Source organism: Styela clava, chromosome 1, assembly GCF_964204865.1.
Source record: "Styela clava chromosome 1, kaStyClav1.hap1.2, whole genome shotgun sequence".
Lineage (NCBI taxonomy): Eukaryota > Metazoa > Chordata > Ascidiacea > Stolidobranchia > Styelidae > Styela > Styela clava.
Genome location: NC_135250.1, coordinates 25714561 through 25731772, shown reverse-complemented (window position 1 = coordinate 25731772; position 17212 = coordinate 25714561). Strand labels below are relative to the sequence as shown.

The following is a 17212-nucleotide window of genomic DNA, read 5'->3' as shown; positions in this document are numbered from 1 at the left end:
CCAAGCACTAGTTACTTGAACTGTTTATGAAAATGGGTACTTCCGAAGTATATGAACCAAGATGGTGGACACCGGAATGTATTATGTGTACCTGGTTAGGTTTAGGCCATAATTTCAGGTACAAATACTACGGGAGACACTTGGCTAGTTCCTGAACTCTTAACCCTTTTTTTCCGCTGTATACAATCGACTTTTTGTACTGTTTTATAATATGTAATGACCAGTTAACCTAACGTACAAGGAACACGCCCAATATCTCTTTAAAAAGCTTATTTTTGCGTCTTCCTACCAGGACTGGGGAGCTGGTTCGAAATCATGATGGCTCCGGCTCCAGCTCCGGAGTCGCAGTGTATTCAATCTTTAGCTCCAACTCCGGCTCCGGAGCTTCATTTTTTTATGCCGGAGCTGGCTCCAGCTCCGGCTCCATAGCCATTATCAGTAGTGCAGCCCAATAACGCATTTTGCTAATTGTTTTCTAAGTGTGGCATGTTATTTAAGCTGTAAACACCCTTCAAGTCGGTGTCATGATAATTCCTTTTTGTTCCTGCATGTAACTTTTGAATCCACTGAGAGTTATTATATGCTGTATTTCCGGGCGAATCGGTCTACCCAGCATATAAGGGTTTTACATATAACCCCACAATAAGACAGGAAGGAAAATCGGCTTCTGGAATGGTCGCAGCGTTTGCGCATTCGGTAAAATAGCTCATACTGACTTTTTCTACCACATAATATTTAACCCAAAATAACTGTCTTTTTGATTTAATTGTGTTCAACATAACTGGCATTCATGCCGGCCAAATAAAATCTGTCGTGGGCCATTCTAAAGCAAAACTTATGGTGTTTTCTGTTTCATTTTCACTATTTTATAATGTCGCTTTTTAGTTGGGAAAATTTGGTTTGCGTATAGACTTCTTTATTTATCTTAGAATTTCATCACCGATGATTATGTAATAACTCGTTTTCTCAGAAATATGGTGCGCGACACAAAACATATGTCTTGAGAAATTGTGATTAAGGGAAAAATAAACACTGAAATAAAAGATGTTATGGCCTAATGTTTATGGCGACTAAAACAATTGACGCTTTTCACGAAATGCAACGCACATGTGATAGTAACGGCAATAGCCCTTCAACTCATGATAATTCAAACTGGCCTGACGGGGAGGCAGTATTTTATGGTCCAAATTGAATGAGCAGACCCAAAATAATGGAAATTACCATCGTCACCCAATTAGATGCCGTCCCCCTCTCCCAAATCAGGCCAAAAGTTGGTTCTAGAATCGAGGCGTTTTCATAATTATCAGCGATGAGATGTTAAAGATAAATAGAGAAGTCAATTCGCAAGCCGAATTTCCACATTGGAGAGTTATTATAAGATACTAAAATGAAACGGAAAACACTATAAACTTTGTTCTAGGAGACTCCCAACAGCTAAAAAAAATGCCTTGTTAATTCCCTTTTTTTTTTTTGCCTACGACATATTATTTACGGGTTGACTTTGAAACTTATACAGTCACTAAAATAAATCTAAACGCAATCAATCTTACTCGCGATATACTTTTTATATATTCAAAAAATAACAACGGAAATTGATGAGCCTTTTCTCCAGAACATGCTATGTTATGGATCAAAACAAGATATAATGGGGCACTTTGCCATACATTTTTATGCCAGGTGACTGCTGCGGAGCATTTTGGAGTTGTTAAACCTTTCTTTTGTCGTAAAACGACTCAATGTCGAGATACGTTGAACAGAATTGAAGACATTTGAAATGGATTGGATATTCAACGCCACGAAAAAATCATAATATGTTACATGGAAATTCCAAAATCACTTCTTGAAAATCCCTGGCTATTAGGGTTTTTGAGCTTGACCGCAATCATGAAAAATTGCAGCTTGGTGGAAATGAGAATCAAAATTTTGATAAAAGTGAACCGCTTCAAATTTTGATACTAAACTTTCAAACATACAGAATAACTGAAAACTTTTTAAAAAATATTAGGAACTAAAATTTTTAAAATGACTTATAAGCTGAAAAGAAAAGATTTTATCATTTGTAACGCTATCAGAAAAAAGTTATAAATTTGAAAAACAAAAAATGAGATATTTAGGAGCTGGAGCCTGGAGCCACCAGATTTTTGGTAGCTCCAGCTCCGGCTCCAGCTCCATCTGTTATGAAAAGCTTGGCTCCAACTCCGACTCCGGCTCCATCAAAATGTAACGGCTCCATGGCTCCAGGCTCCGACTCCAGCTCCGACTCCCCAGCCCTGCTTCCTACTAAAACGCGCCCAAATGACGTAGGCGAAAACAGTTCGACCCTACGCCGGTAAGAAGAGAGAAATTTCAAAAAATTTTGAGAGAACATTTCACACTCTTATCGCTTCGTTGAACACGTGTTACAAAGAAACGAAATTCCAAGCGCTCTTCTGAAAGAGCGTTACGTCACCTTTGCAGAAAAACCAGACTCAGCTTCGCAAGCGAAGCGAAACGCGAAATAATCAATGATATGTGAGAGCATGTCCACGATAGTTGTCTGGAATCTTTGTTTGTTTATTATGTGCGCGAAATTGTTTCCCGCTCGTTCAAATGACTTATTTTTGAAGTAATGACAAATACTTTCGTGTATCTCTAAGCTTTGAAATACCTACACAAATAAAATTCACTTAGTAGTAAAATAAAAAATTTACAAAAAAAAAATGTTGACAGATCAAGCACGTTTCATAGTTGGATGCTCAAAATGATTTAGTTAGTGCGGAATACTTCACAAAACATGAACATAAAAGTAAAATAGTCCGAAAATAACTATTATGACCAAGGATGGTAATACGAATATATTCGTCATACGGAACAAAAGAGTTAATAGAACTAAAATTAGGAAAATTAGAATAAATTTATTTCCTAACCCTAACCTGGTACACATTCTACGTGCTGGTGTCCGCCATCTTGGTTCAAATACTTCCGGAGTACTTTAGAATGCACTATGAAATTCATTCAATATTCAGATGTTGGAGCAAGCTATCAAGTTTCTACATTGCGATTTGATGTATAATCTTGCGGTCGTAAAACATCAGGAAGATGGTGGCCAGTCTGCTACTCAAGATCAGAAGCTAGCCATTGCAAAACTTCGACAAAAAGTCACCGAGTTTTTACAGTCGTGTCAAGAACTATTGTCACAGTCTCCACATCCAAAGGTTAGTATAATGAAGGTTATGGAAAAATGGTGAATTTTGAGGCAATAGCACTCACTCAGAAGTTAACTGAATTCCTCTCAAAGTTAAGTATGACCACTGAAATGCCAAGAGCCACTCATCAAAATTATATTTTTGTAATAGTTTAGTTCCAACCGTCAAATTAAAAATGAACAAAAGGCTCCACATAAAATCCAAACTGAAGCAGACACAGCTAGGAACCAAGAAACAGCCCTTTATCAGAAAATTTAAAAAATTGGAAAATGTCTCATAGTCACATTGGTTTTGAGGCAGCAATATGCATAGCCTACTATAAAGTCTCCACTGTAAATAAACCAGTTAGCAACTACCTACTATTTTGAATTTTACGTCAAAATATTTATTAAGGTGAAGGAAGCAAGTTACATGGCATTATGTGATCTGATTGTCTTGTTCTCTCCTCAACTCGCACACAGTTGTCCTAACCTTCGACCCCTGGTTCAACGACCATCTGACACCGTACAACATTTGCTCATCGACTTCGTTAACACTTATGTATTCATTGTACATGAGGATGATGATGATGGTAATTCATTCATGATTTTTTATACGATTTTCACACCATTCTCTCTGAAGAATGCCACGTATAAGTAGTCACTGATCTCTAACAATAGTAACGAGCAATTATTCATTGGAAGGCCCTATATTTCCAGTTCGGGATTGCTCAATTACACAACTTGTTATATCGTTGTCAAGAGTCTTTAGGGTCTAAAAAGCGGTTCAAGTGATACAGCCAAATCCTTTTTTTTTACATTTTTGTGACATATTGTAGGCTTGGGTATATTTCTAAGTTTAAGTAAAGAGGAATATTGTTTCTCGAAAATTGCAGCGGTTTTCAAAGACTTACATTCAAAGATTTTCAACACATGTTTAATAATAAAAAGCACAACGTTTAGTTAAAAAAAGATTAGAAACTATATCTACATTGCTGTCTAAGAATTGAATAAATCACAGTCATTAATGTAATCACTAATGGTGATTAGTGAATTCCTTTGGTTCAGGACCCAGTTTGAGAAATTGTATGGAGTAAACAGAACTTATTTTGATATATTTTTTTCTTTTTGTTAATTTACTTTTTACTTATTTAGACGAAGAAGACACAGCCAAGATAGATGCTCTACATCACAGAAGATTATTACTTGCTGCTATCTGTAAACTATTTGTCTTCAACATGATTGAATTAAGACTGGCTGCATCAGTATTCCAGCAGTATATCAGGTATAACTGCAAGGGCGAAGAATGTTTGTATAATTCAGATTAGTGTGCATGCTGTCAGAACGTAAAAAATTAAACTCGGAATCTCGTCTCTGGGTTAGCAAAAATTTTAACTCAGCTTCCAACTCCAAGTTGAAGGAAATCTTGACTTACTCTTTAAACTTCAAGTAAACCGAATATTCTTTTATTTCCTGTTAAAAAGCTGAGTCAAACAATCACTTTTTGGGTGTCACGCAGAAATTTCGAAACATCGAAAGTTGAAAGTTTGAAAATATGGTTTCGACTCCAAATTCAATGAAAACATGCTAGGCGCTTGCTTCACAGTCTCACCTTGTTTAATAACATCTTGAAGGAAGTGAAAATTATTTCAAATCTTTCCTTTTTTGAGCGAAATTTTACTTGGACCTTGGGTGTTAATGACTTTAACACTTTACTAACTTTTTAGTAAATTTGTTTTGTTTAGGTTTTATCCCGATTATGGTGATATTATAAAAGAAACGATCAGCAGGGCAAGACATGCAAATAAAATGGCTTGTGCTCACACACTCGCCCTCAGCATCATGTCGGTACGTAGTTTTTTATTTACACAAAGCAAAACTTGTTTAAAATTGTTATTAATTGTTTTGGAGCGCAAGAAAAAAAATTTCGAGTTGCTATCGATTTTTTGACAATTTTTTGAATACATTTCAAGCTCATGCTTGGGTCAGTAACTGTAAATCTGAAACTAGCTTTTGTAAATTCGTTAAAGCTATACTCGATCATAACTGTACTGTGAAACTTAAATCCTTGACCTTTCTTCTTCTTGATTATTTACTGTTTTATGGAAAGACCGAATCTTTTTGGTTCTCCATTTTGTGCCCAATTTAGCTATATCGTCGGTTTGAGTTGGTGAACATGGGATAGTAACTTGATAGACGTTTAACCTGGGGAGTCAACATTGGTAAATTTCATTCACTAGGCTAGTGTTTCCCTTTGTTTATTGATGTATTCTTTCTTTGGTACTCACGTAGTGTGTGTACCAGTTTAGGGTTATGCTATGATTTTATTCCGATTTTCCTTATTTTAGTTCTATTACGAGTTCGGGGACTGTCTCTGTTTGCCAAGTGAATATAACCCCTGCCTCTTTTTACACAACTTTTACCCAACTTGATCTAAAATAGGCGAATAAAATTAGTTACCTCCATATTTGTACTCGCACTTCTGGAATGCCCTTTTTTTGCCTATTTCGGATAGTTGTTCAATTTTTTAATGATCCGTATCTAGTGTTACTCTCATTTCCTAATCGTTTGCATAGTTTAAATAGTTTATAACGAATCGTTGAATATGTATTGCAATAACATTATATTGTAAACAATATCAGTGAATCTACATTGAATGCAAAGTACTATTTCTGTTTCCTCTCCAAATGCAGCAAAATTCATGTCTGGGAGAGGATCCCTTTCCGTGTTGAAACGCTACACTAGTCCCTTTAATAATTTAATCCTCATTATTTTTACAGTTGTACCGAGAGACTATTCGTATGCAGGGGGGCTCGCTTGATCAGAGCTCTCAAGAGTACGGACATTTGAAAGAATTAGCTCGAAGATTATCACTTACTTTTGGTTTGGACCAAGTTAAAACCAGAGATGCGGTTGCAGCCCTTCACAAGTATGATTCATTTCTATATTTTTTAAATTACTCCATTGAACATGGCCCTCAATATTCTATATTACTAAATATTATTTCGGAATGTATCAAAGAAATTAATATGTATAAATATATATTGGATGAGAATATATATAATGTCCAGTACATTTCTGGAGCATTGTGAAGTGAGATGTTTGTAGTCATGAAGTGTTTCTGTCATAAAATTTGAAACGTTGGTAAAACTTTTGCCATTTGCTTCTCATAGTTATGCATATTTCTTGCTTTGATTTCATTGAAAAAAAATTTTAAATTTTCTTTCAGGGAAGGGATATTATTTGCATTGAAAAAGAGCGATGATCATTACAATGAGAATTATCCTCCTGAAAACTTGAGTTTCCTTCTCATACTCGTCGAATTTTCCTCCAAACTGATGAGACAAGATCGTAAGACTGTGTAAGTCAGAATTTTTGAATTTCATTCATATTTTTCATCGCTCACAAGTTGACTTATTACTAGAAGAAAATGTAGATAATGACTAACATTCTATGAACTACATATAGATTTAATATTATCATATTTTGGGTGACACGATGACGTAGTGGTTATTATTGGGTTCGAAATCCCATGTCCCCCACCCCAATGCAGGTAACAGGCGCATTAAAAAGACTCAATGTGTCGAATTTTGCACATTGGCTATATTTTTCCCTGTAGCATAGTCTAATCTAGTCGTCAAGTATTGTGAGTATAATCTTGTAGTAAGCGTGGTAAAACTCGTATTATTAGGAAAGATGTTCTGCTCTTTTGTTGCCAAAAATTTGTTGAACTTGATGTGTGGTCTTATTTTTTTATTTCTCTTTTTTAGCGTGAATTACTTGGACAAACATATCAAACCACATATGTTGAAGCAACAGACAGCAGGTTAGTCTCTTCGTTATGAAGTTCCACTGTTGGGTGGAGGTCCACAAACTTTGAATCAAGTCAAATTTCAGGTTGTGTGACGTCATCTCACTCGACTGTGCTCTCAGCTTGGGTGTTTGAGCTTTGAATTTCCATTTCGGTACTGCAGCATTTTTTACTTGAATTTTTTGAACCCCCGAAGTATGTGAACCAAGATGGCAGATACCGGAACGTAGTATGTGTACCAAGTTAGGCCATAATTTTATTTCAATTTTCCTTGTTTTAGTTCTATTTTGAGTTCGGGGACTAGCCAAATAGTATTTATACCTGAAATTATGGCCTAACCCTAACCTGTTACACATACTTCGTTTCGGTGTCCGTCATCTTGATTCACATACTTCGGGAGAACCAAATTTTTTGGTAGACTACTGAATTGTTCGAGTGTCGAGCCGTTGGACTACTGAGGTATCACTGTAAATTGATTATATCCAAGTTCCAGAACATTTTCAAAATCCTTTCAGAATAGAGATTTATTCAGTTTCTGTCTTCTATTCCAATTGTTTCTATTTCATTTTGTTTAATATCGAAAGCATTGGCTTAGCTCTGTTTGTTTGTTGCACATCCCAGGTTGAAGTACTTCCCACGTCACTCGGGGTGCAAAAAATTAAGTAGCCAAGCAGAACCAGGGAAAATTAATATTATTCTTTCTCCCGAAATCTTGTTAAATATCAGTGACTGCTTGTACTGTGCCTTGTTTTGAGCAAAATGCATGAAAATAATAAGTTTTGTAATTTTTTAGGATGGATTCCACTCGTAACTTATAGAAACTCGTTAATACAAGGATCAGATGACGCTGAAATTATGAAACAACCAATGAAGGTGAAATGTGACTTCTAAATTCTTCATTCTCACAGCTCTATAGAAATTTAAACACATTATTTATAAAAATTAGTAATTTCAGTTCTGCATTCTACATTTTCACAAAATTGTTCATGCAAAAGCGAATCAAAATACATATTTAGCTGCTTGTCTTGGGGCTTTGTTCAACAAAAAGGTTTCTTCAGGTGGTTCCAATCTTTTTTGATAAATTCCTTCTTTTGCCTGTTTTGGAACTTTTTATTCCTTCCCTCCCAATGCATAAAAACCATGTTTTCGTCATTCGTTCAATGTTTTATGGATCATCAACAAGCGTTACTAGCAAGTCGCAATGTAGCTTTTGTGCAGTTTGAATCGTTTATAACAAACCCATAAATTTGGTTAAAATAATGCCAAATAATAAACAATATTAGTGAATTTGGTGACATTTCCATATTCTCTCCTCAAAAACAACTAAATTCCTCAATTGGGAAACATTCATTTATCTGTAATATTTTCATCCAGGGTCGCAGAGGCAGAAAGAAGAAAAATGTGGACGGTGACGTGGATGCACCTCGAACACCTATGACACCTGCTACACCTATGAGCCCTGGTGCACCTATGACACCAATGAACCCTGTGCCACAGGTAAAAAGCCATTTGTACTAGATCACATACCTCAGTAATTTTTAGATGACGCTATTGTCTTTTCTTCTGAACAAGATCGATAGATAACACTAGATATTCATTTAATTCTGAATATCATTGAAGTACACATTGTAGTGAAAAAAAACAATGATTATTATTATTATCGGAAGAATTTTAAATATTCACACTATCTTTGAGTAAGTTTCCATATGGGGCATTTCATTCTGAACAAGGTGTTTTAAAAGCGTGAAATGAGAACTTTTTATTGACATTACTCTTTGGTTTAGCTTTTCCTACCAAAAATAATGCACTCTGGGTGGGCGTAGGGGTTTAAGCAATTGGGGCTATCACACTTTTATTTTTTAATCAATTTTAATTTCAAGTCAAGATTTCCATTTTGTTTATAAAATTATATGACCAACTAGGGCACTACCCCTTTTTCTTAATTCGGTTTAGTGAAGGTCATCAGCATTAAGGTTTGTTAAATTGTCTATCATCATATAATACAATCTTATATTACAATATCAAAATAGATATATCGTATTTCCCGGCGAATAAGTCGCTTTTCTAGACCCAAATTTTTTGCCTGATTTTGGGGGGATCGTCTTATTAGGCAAGTATGGTAATTTTTATTTTTTTGGTGTTACCTTATTATGTATTAGATAATGTTCTTTTATGGTGGACGCAATCGAAAAACGAAAAAAGGAAATAGTACAAATAATACAATATCAACCTGATTATCAATCAATTTATTGAACAATGTAAGGCATAAGGGTGGGGTGAGATTTTATTCTGTGATGCTTTTATAGTAAAGTCTCTCCCACGGCAGGTCAAATCACCTGCCTCTTGAGAACCAAATTATTAATTTGAAATTTTTCATGTTTCCCAGCACACATCAACAGTACAACGTGATGGTGTTCCTTCAAAACAAATGCGAATGGATGACGCTAACGTTTCCTCTATATCATACCAGCAACAGTAAGTAACGAATATGATCGGTATTGTGAAAATTTATGTTATTTTCGTGGGAGTGTGTAGACTTGCTTTGAGAAAAATAAGAAAAACTGCAAATTGTAACTAGCAGATAAAATTTGTGTTTACACTTATCTCCAGTGGAAAGATCATTCAAAGAAACAGCCAGGATTTTCAAAAAAGGGTGGGGTTTTAAAATCGGGATCTGAATGTTCCACGCAATGTCTTCTATAGGGTGACCCAAAACAACGGAACCCGGTTCATTCGGAACATATTGTATATGTTCCGTTTTTTTGGTCACCCTGTGAAAACATTTGCGATGATTACGACACTCATTAAAAGAGCCAACTTTTCTATCGGATAGTCATTTTTTTGTTTTGTAAAGTATTGAATACATGACCAATTTGAACATTTAAAATGTCTTGCCATATAAAATTAATTTTTACAACGTAACTGATACATTTTTCCACCCTAACTCTACTCAGTGGCAATCAAAGAGATCTCAAATCATGGCTTGATAGTGGAAAGGAAGGTCGTAGATTGAAACAGCGTCGAGATAAAAATAAAGTTTCAGTGAGTGAGGAAGATACCACACCCAAGAGAGGAGGGAAAACATCAATGTTAGCTTCCATATTCGATTCTGAAAGTCAGGAAAGCTCTGATATTGGAGACGTGAGTGAGATCAGAAAGAAATTGAGAAAGGTACAGGTTGAGGATGAGTCTGAGAGGAGTGTGAGAGACGAAGATATTATTGAGGAGTTTGAACTTGAGAAGGTTTCAGTGAGTGGTTCGAATACTGGTGAGTGTCTCGTTATTTTTTATCATTATTTCCCAAATGTGCTTTCAAATATTCTTTGGCGCTCGCGTAGTATGAGCAGTAAGATGGCAGACACCGTAACGTAGTATGTGTACCAGGTTAGGGTTAGGACATAATTTTATTCAAATTTTTCTTATTTTAGTTCCATTACGAGTTCAGGGACTAGCCGAGTGACTCCTGTAGTATTTGTACCTGAAATTATGGCCTAACCCTAACCTGGTACACATACTATGTTCCGGTGTCCACCTTCTTGGTTCACATATGACATTAATACCCATTGTTTTGATATTTTCATGTTGTTCTGTCTGGCGTTTGTCAGTTTTTAGTGGCAATAAATATAGGTATAAATTTAATAACTCATTAACAAATGTTATTTGTCTTTGGAAGATTCCCAGTCCAGTTGCGGTAGCCGAAAATGGGAGAGACTAAGCTAGAATTAGCTGCTGTTTCTTTTTCAGACAGCTGTTCGAATACTTTGAAACAAAATTGTACTTTTGAAGAGTTTGCAAGCTCTCAAAAAACACTAAAAAATGAGCATCCGAAAATTTGCAATGGTAAACTAATGTAAACTAGGTAAATGTTCTGGTGTAAGGTTAGGAAAAACATCCATTTGTGAACTTGACAAGCATGCACCAAAATGGCGCACAACCTGATAACCCTATCCTGGTACACTTACTGTGTTCAGGTTGTGTGCCATCTTGGTGCACATACTTCGGAGCACCGCCCAATGTGCCTTCTACGGAGGCCATCCAAATTGTGATCTGGACTATTTAACCATCCCTAAGTGTTATCGAACCATTTTTTGCTAATTTAAAAATTGTGCAGATAAAGGAAAAATGATTAGTACACGTCCAATCAGAAAGCGGAAAAAGACGGGAATTGAAATTATTGGCGATGAAATTGATGAATTTGGAAATAAAAATGCGACATTAATGACAATCACTTCAGACAATTCAGCGGAGAGGAAAAGTACGAAAAGAATCAAAGAACGAAATATTGATAAAATTCCTAATGAAGCCATGGATTCAGATGTTTCTGGTAGAATCATAAAGAAAAAGAATAAAAATGTAAAATCAAGAAAATCTGTGGTCACTGATGCAAAATCCATGGATGAAAATGACGAATCTGACTTCAAAGATGCTGTGGAGAGTTTTTCGCCTGAAAAAAGTGCCAAAAAAGCATCCCGCGTTGTGAAAAAAGGAAAAAATATTGATATGGAAAGTCCTGCTCAGAGACGGTCTTCTAGAAAAAATAGAAAAGTGTTTTCATATAATGAAGAATCGCCAGAAATTGAAAGTTCGCCGAAGAAATTATTACGTGAATCGAAACAGGAAATACAGGAAGGTGGAAAAAGAACTATAGACGCGAGAAGTAATCGACTCTCTGAATTTGAGCAAGAAAAATCATCCCCAGCTCATGTTTCCTATTTCAAAAATATTCAAAATAATCCGAATGTTACAATTGATGACGTGAATGTAGAAGAGGAATTGTTCGACTTTTGGGATGGAATTGAAAGGAAGGAGAATGACAGAAAAGATGAAGATACATCATTGAGTTCGGAGGAGAGTTCGTTTGAGATGGAAAATGCTGACATCAGCAAAAAATTTACTGACGATACAACAAAAAATGAACCCAAAGAAACAACGAAAATAGCTAAAATTCGACCAGATCTGAAAAATTTTGCCAAACAGAGCGTTGCGACTACTCCATCAATATCACAAGGTAGGTTATCTGTGAAAGAAAAAGCAGAATTTGAAAAGTCTGAAAAATTTGATCAACTGTCCGGAACGCAAAGCAAAATGGAAGAAGATGGCTTCTTATCGGCTGACGATACAACTTTCATCTCAGAAGACGAAGTATTCAAAGATGCTCGTTCGCAAAAAAGTCCGTTAAAATCTCCCGCCAAGGTTGTAACAACGCAGGATGTTTTCACATCGACGAATCCTTTCGCAAAATTCACCAAGAATTTACGAGGAACCAAACTCATCGGAAAAAATCAAAGTGAAGATGAAGAGGATTTTATGAGTGAGGAATCTCTGAGTGACGAGGATACTCCTCTATCTCCGTTGACGCAAAGATCTGGCGCAACTGTTCGCACCCATATTTCTGATGTCGATGTAGTCGATCTACTTTTGGATGAAAACGACTCGAAAAATCAGGATGAAATGTTTGGAGCTTTTGCGAATGTTGTTCGTGACGTCCATAGTCAAAGTAGTCAAAATATAGATTCGCTTAGCGGAGGTACAACGCAAAGGTCAAAGTTTACTGATAATGCTGATTTCGATCTCGATAGTTTATTCAATAGTGGGGACGAGGAGAGTGAGATGGATAACCCGTTTGCTGCCGCGTTAAAGAAAGCGAAATCAAGTTCGCGACATTTGACCTCTCCTATGTCTCCGATGTCCAGTGACTGTGACGAGGATAATTTTGCAACGATGTTTGGATTCGGAAAAACCAAGAAAAAGACAAAAGTATTGAGGCAGGGAACTTTAATATGTCTACTTTAAAGCAGTGGTTTTCAACTTTTTTTGTTTCACAAAGCCCCTTTGAAACATTCCAGAAGCTCGGGAGAACCCCTGACCTGTGCAATAGGTAATTGTCTGAATTGTATGAACTGGCGATTCCCAATCTTTTATATCTTGTTACCCTTTTCTGGAGGCTTTTAGCCCTCATGGCCCTCGAGTGTTTATCATTCCAGTGAAATTTTTTACTTTGATTGATTGGTAGATTCCCAAATACGATTTTGTTTAAACAATTCATGCTCAACAAAGTGAAAAAAACACCTTGTGAAATGAGAACCTTACCAAACAATGAAACTGAGAGTAACGAGGAGTCTTCTAGTAAAAGTAAAATCAGTTTTGCGTCTGGTATGGGGTCCCCCTCCAACTTCTCTGTGGCCCCCTTTATGAGCCATAAGCTCTCGGTTGGGAGCCACTGGTATAAACTATAAAATTATATAGAAGCAAAGGGGCTCCCGAAGTATGCGAACCAAGATGGCGGACATCGGAATGTAATATGTGTACTAGGTTAGGGTTAGGCCATAATTTTAGGTATAAATACTACGGGAGGCTCTTGGCTAGTCTTCTAACTGATAATAGGACTAAAATAAGGAAAATTGGAAAAAATTAATCGCCTAACCCTAACCTGTCACCCATGTTACGTTCCGATGTCCGCCATCTTGGTTCGCATACTTCGGGAGGGCCGAAGCAAACCTAATACTGCCAGAACAAATTAGTCCTTGAAGTGTAGCAAGTTAAATGATAGTGGCTAACCTAATATGTATTTGATTATATTTAACAATGCACATATATTAATATAATATCTTGAATTTGGATGTAAACTTCTGGAACCCCTCTTGGTACTCTAAGGTGCTACAGTACCAGGTTGAAAACCACTGCCTCATGGTATATGATAGATAATTTAGGCAGAAAAATCAGATTATATATATATATTTATCAAGTTTATTATCCTTGACTTCAAAAGTAGAATATTTCAGGAAATTAGACGCAAATTTAATCAGGTACGACGTTAGTTATTATCCATGTCAGAATAACAAAATTTATATAAAGAAAGTATATAAGGAAAGTATTTTCGAGATGCTTTAGAAAGGCAAATTTTGCTATATTTGACAGATTTCATGATCGTTTTTTTTTAAATATGGAATATAGCTTTTCAGAGTTCATTACTACTTTACATCAAGTTGTGTAAAGGGACTGAAACCTATGGGCTAACACAGACAGTCCCCGAACTCGTAATAGAACTGAAATAGGGAAAATAAAAATAAAAACATAGCCTAACCCTAACTTGGTACATACACTGCGAGGGTACCCAAAAGTACTGAAATTTAGAATTGATTGGTCCATATGTCCATTAGTTGTGGAGAAAATCGATTTTCTCTAAACAACCATTTTAGCAAAACCATCCATCTGATGTAGACTTCGTTATATAACAAAAACTTTCATTTTTAAATTTTATTAACCTTCAATGTTCCCAATAAGAAAATTAGGGTTGACCTCAAAAAATAGAACCAAGGTTAATCGTAGCATATCTTTTATTTGAAGTGTCCTGAATTACTGAAACTTTTGGGTACAATCATGTACAAACAGAATTTAAAGCGCAAACAAAATTAAATTTCCTATAAGTAACAAACTTATGAGTTCTGATTTTTTTGGTTACACTGTATATGTATAAAAAGTGTAATTCCGAGTCTTTTTTTGAAAATAAATTGAATTTTAAAATTTTTGTAGGCAACCTAACTTGATGGGATCAACAATGATGACATCACCAGGTCATTCTATGACATCACCAGTACATCAAGGTACGTAATAATATTTCTACCCTTGATGTCTAAACCGGAGTGTAGAATATTATTGAGAATGAACTCAATATTTCAGAGTACTGTATTCACTCCATGAACCTTAAAACAGATACATAGGGGCAGGGTAGTACAGGGCACACAAAATACAAAATACTACATCAAAGGTTGTAGACCTCGGGGGGGCCACAAAATTATTTTTTTCATTATTCGCGGGCCAGGAATAGGTAAACAGTGCAATACAGAACAAAAACTTTGAGTAAGAGTTTTCAAACATCGTTAAGCTTTTTGAAGCAAAAATCTCAACTTTGGAAAAGGGCGCGGGCTACAGATAATGAAGCCACGGGCTACAGGGCCTGGGTTTGAACCACCCTACACTAGGGGCATACCAGAGTAAGATAATAATGACATGAAAGGTTATGATCTCAAGCACTGAATTAAATCTATATAAAATAAGCAAATATCACTACAGGTTTGAACAAGCCTGATTGGGATTTTTTTTGCTGCCAAGATGTAGGCCTATATGAGTAAACCTTGTACATTCTGTTATCATATAATATTATTATCATTCAATATTATCATTTATGTGTATTATGGCCTAATGCTGGCATGACAAACTAAGGCTTGCGGACCAAATCTGGCCCAATCGGTGATTCAATCTGGCTGTCCAGATGCTGCTATAAATTTCTGCCCTTAACTAATTACATAGCCTGCAAGTGCAGGTGGGCAGAATTTCTAGCCGCTGGTCCAAAAACCCTATCTTTTTTTTTTTTTTTTTTTTTTTTGCGGATCAGAAATTTTTTTCAAAAACCTTATCCACCCCTCGCCTAATGGTTGAAGCTTGACTTAGCAAGTTAACGGTCTAGTCTAGGGTACGAATTTTATGCCTACCCAGTTTGAGAGTACACCACCAACGAAAACTATGTGTTTTTTTTTAAAAGGAACCCCTGATTATCATCAGCAAATGAGACAAGGCGGGGGAGGTTATCAGCAAATACAACAACAACAACAACAGTTTGTAGTTCCAGGTAGGTTCAGATAATCATGAAAATTGTGTAACCCGCATATTTGTCAAAAACAATATGAATGTGAATTCTTATTATTTGAATTTATTGACGCAGAATAGGTATATCTACTCGTTTCTGCTATATCAGTAGTCTGAATAAACCTTCTTATTTTTAGTGTAAGGGGGGTTGTATGATGTATATATTCTGTCTGTAAATGATGAAAATACTAATTTTGAAATGAAAAATTGTCTATAGCCAATACCACCTTCAGTTCGATTCATTTTGAATAATATTTGGACATTGGCATAATCCGGAATCAGAACAAAAGTGTCAGAGAACTGTAGTTGTATTAAGTATAGGCATCTCAAACAAATAACTGACCAACTGTTGCCACATCAACCATGGGCTGGTAACCGGGCCAGAGAACGTGGATTGTCATATGATTAAGTTGTCTCATTGGCTTTCCTCTTACACAAATAAAATATAAATATCCTATCTTATCCTGTTTGAATCTAATGAGATTCGGAAATTGTAAAAATTTAGAATTTTGTTTTTTTTGAGTTGAATTCAAAATTTCAGTCTTTTTATTCAAAATATTTTGTGTTGCCAGGTCAACAAATGATGTACCAACAGCAAGGTTATCAAATGATGCAGTCCCCAGGACATATGCAGCAACAATCTGGCATGCCTGGACAATCGGTTAGTAATTTTCATTGCAATAGCTAGATAAATTTTGAATGAATGCAGTAGTTTTATAGGTGAAGTAAGGACGCTCCTGGAATATGTGAACCAATATGGAGGTAACTAATTTGTTTGCCTACTTTACATCAATTGCTATACTTCTTAAATTATGAAGCAAAATTTTAAAACTAAAAAAAGAACAGACGAATCAATAACAATTTTGTTGTAATGCCAGTTCTCAATATATTCAACGAGTTTTGCTTAACTTTAATTGATATTTATGAAGATTACTATATATAGCAGGGATGGCGAACCACTGACCCGCGTGTGACCCATCGCGTTTTATTCGTGACCCGCCAAGGCACGAATGAAATTTAAAAAAATGCTAACATATCAGTTATAAAAATTGATAAAACCGGCCATAAATTCATATTCAAATTGGTACTTTTTCGGGCCGGTATGGTAATTTTCAAAACCCCTAATCTTAGACGCATGTCTGCACCGCTGTGAACCGTTATTCAGCTATTGGCACTGACATCGTTTATGACATAACAATGCAACCGATATGTTCATTTGTCTCTACGTCTAGTCTCTTTCGGAAGTTCATCGGCAGACTATTTGAGGGATTTTTATGCGAGAACTAGATGCTACTTTGTATTTTATTAGTTTCTCGCCTACAATGTCGTTAATTAAGAGAACAAAATCTTTCAGACTTAAAATAAAAACCTAGAAACCTAAAATAACAAGGGGGCAGTGTAAAAGTGCCTTAATGTGTTTGAAAGCTGATCGAAAAATAGAACACTATCAGAGTGGAATTCCTTCCAAACTCTTTGAAACCATAAAATAATTTGCCGCATCATCCTAAACGTTTTTGGTGATTTATATGCATGTTTTCGTACTCTAATTTCACAAAATCGAGTGCCATAAAAAGTCCCTGATAGAAGTGCTG

At 35.8% G+C, this 17212-nt stretch overlaps 1 protein-coding gene across 2 annotated transcripts in view; it reads left to right on the top strand.

Moving 5' to 3' along the window:
• The window catches only part of LOC120335135 (cohesin subunit SA-2-like), a 31618-nt gene that overhangs the window by 13056 nt on the left and 1350 nt on the right, over positions 1-17212 (top strand). The window contains exons 16-30 of one of the 2 annotated variants that reach the window (XM_078112772.1): positions 3006-3194; positions 3579-3756; positions 4319-4448; positions 4909-5011; positions 5944-6092; positions 6393-6524; positions 6934-6989; positions 7768-7847; positions 8349-8471; positions 9361-9449; positions 9929-10242; positions 11086-12739; positions 14508-14578; positions 15517-15603; positions 16193-16281. In XM_078112772.1, the coding sequence (XP_077968898.1) occupies positions 3006-3194; positions 3579-3756; positions 4319-4448; positions 4909-5011; positions 5944-6092; positions 6393-6524; positions 6934-6989; positions 7768-7847; positions 8349-8471; positions 9361-9449; positions 9929-10242; positions 11086-12739; positions 14508-14578; positions 15517-15603; positions 16193-16281 (3444 nt within the window). The remainder of the gene's footprint in view (positions 1-3005; positions 3195-3578; positions 3757-4318; positions 4449-4908; positions 5012-5943; positions 6093-6392; positions 6525-6933; positions 6990-7767; positions 7848-8348; positions 8472-9360; positions 9450-9928; positions 10243-11085; positions 12740-14507; positions 14579-15516; positions 15604-16192; positions 16282-17212) is intronic. The other variant, XM_078112779.1, reaches the window with a different exon arrangement.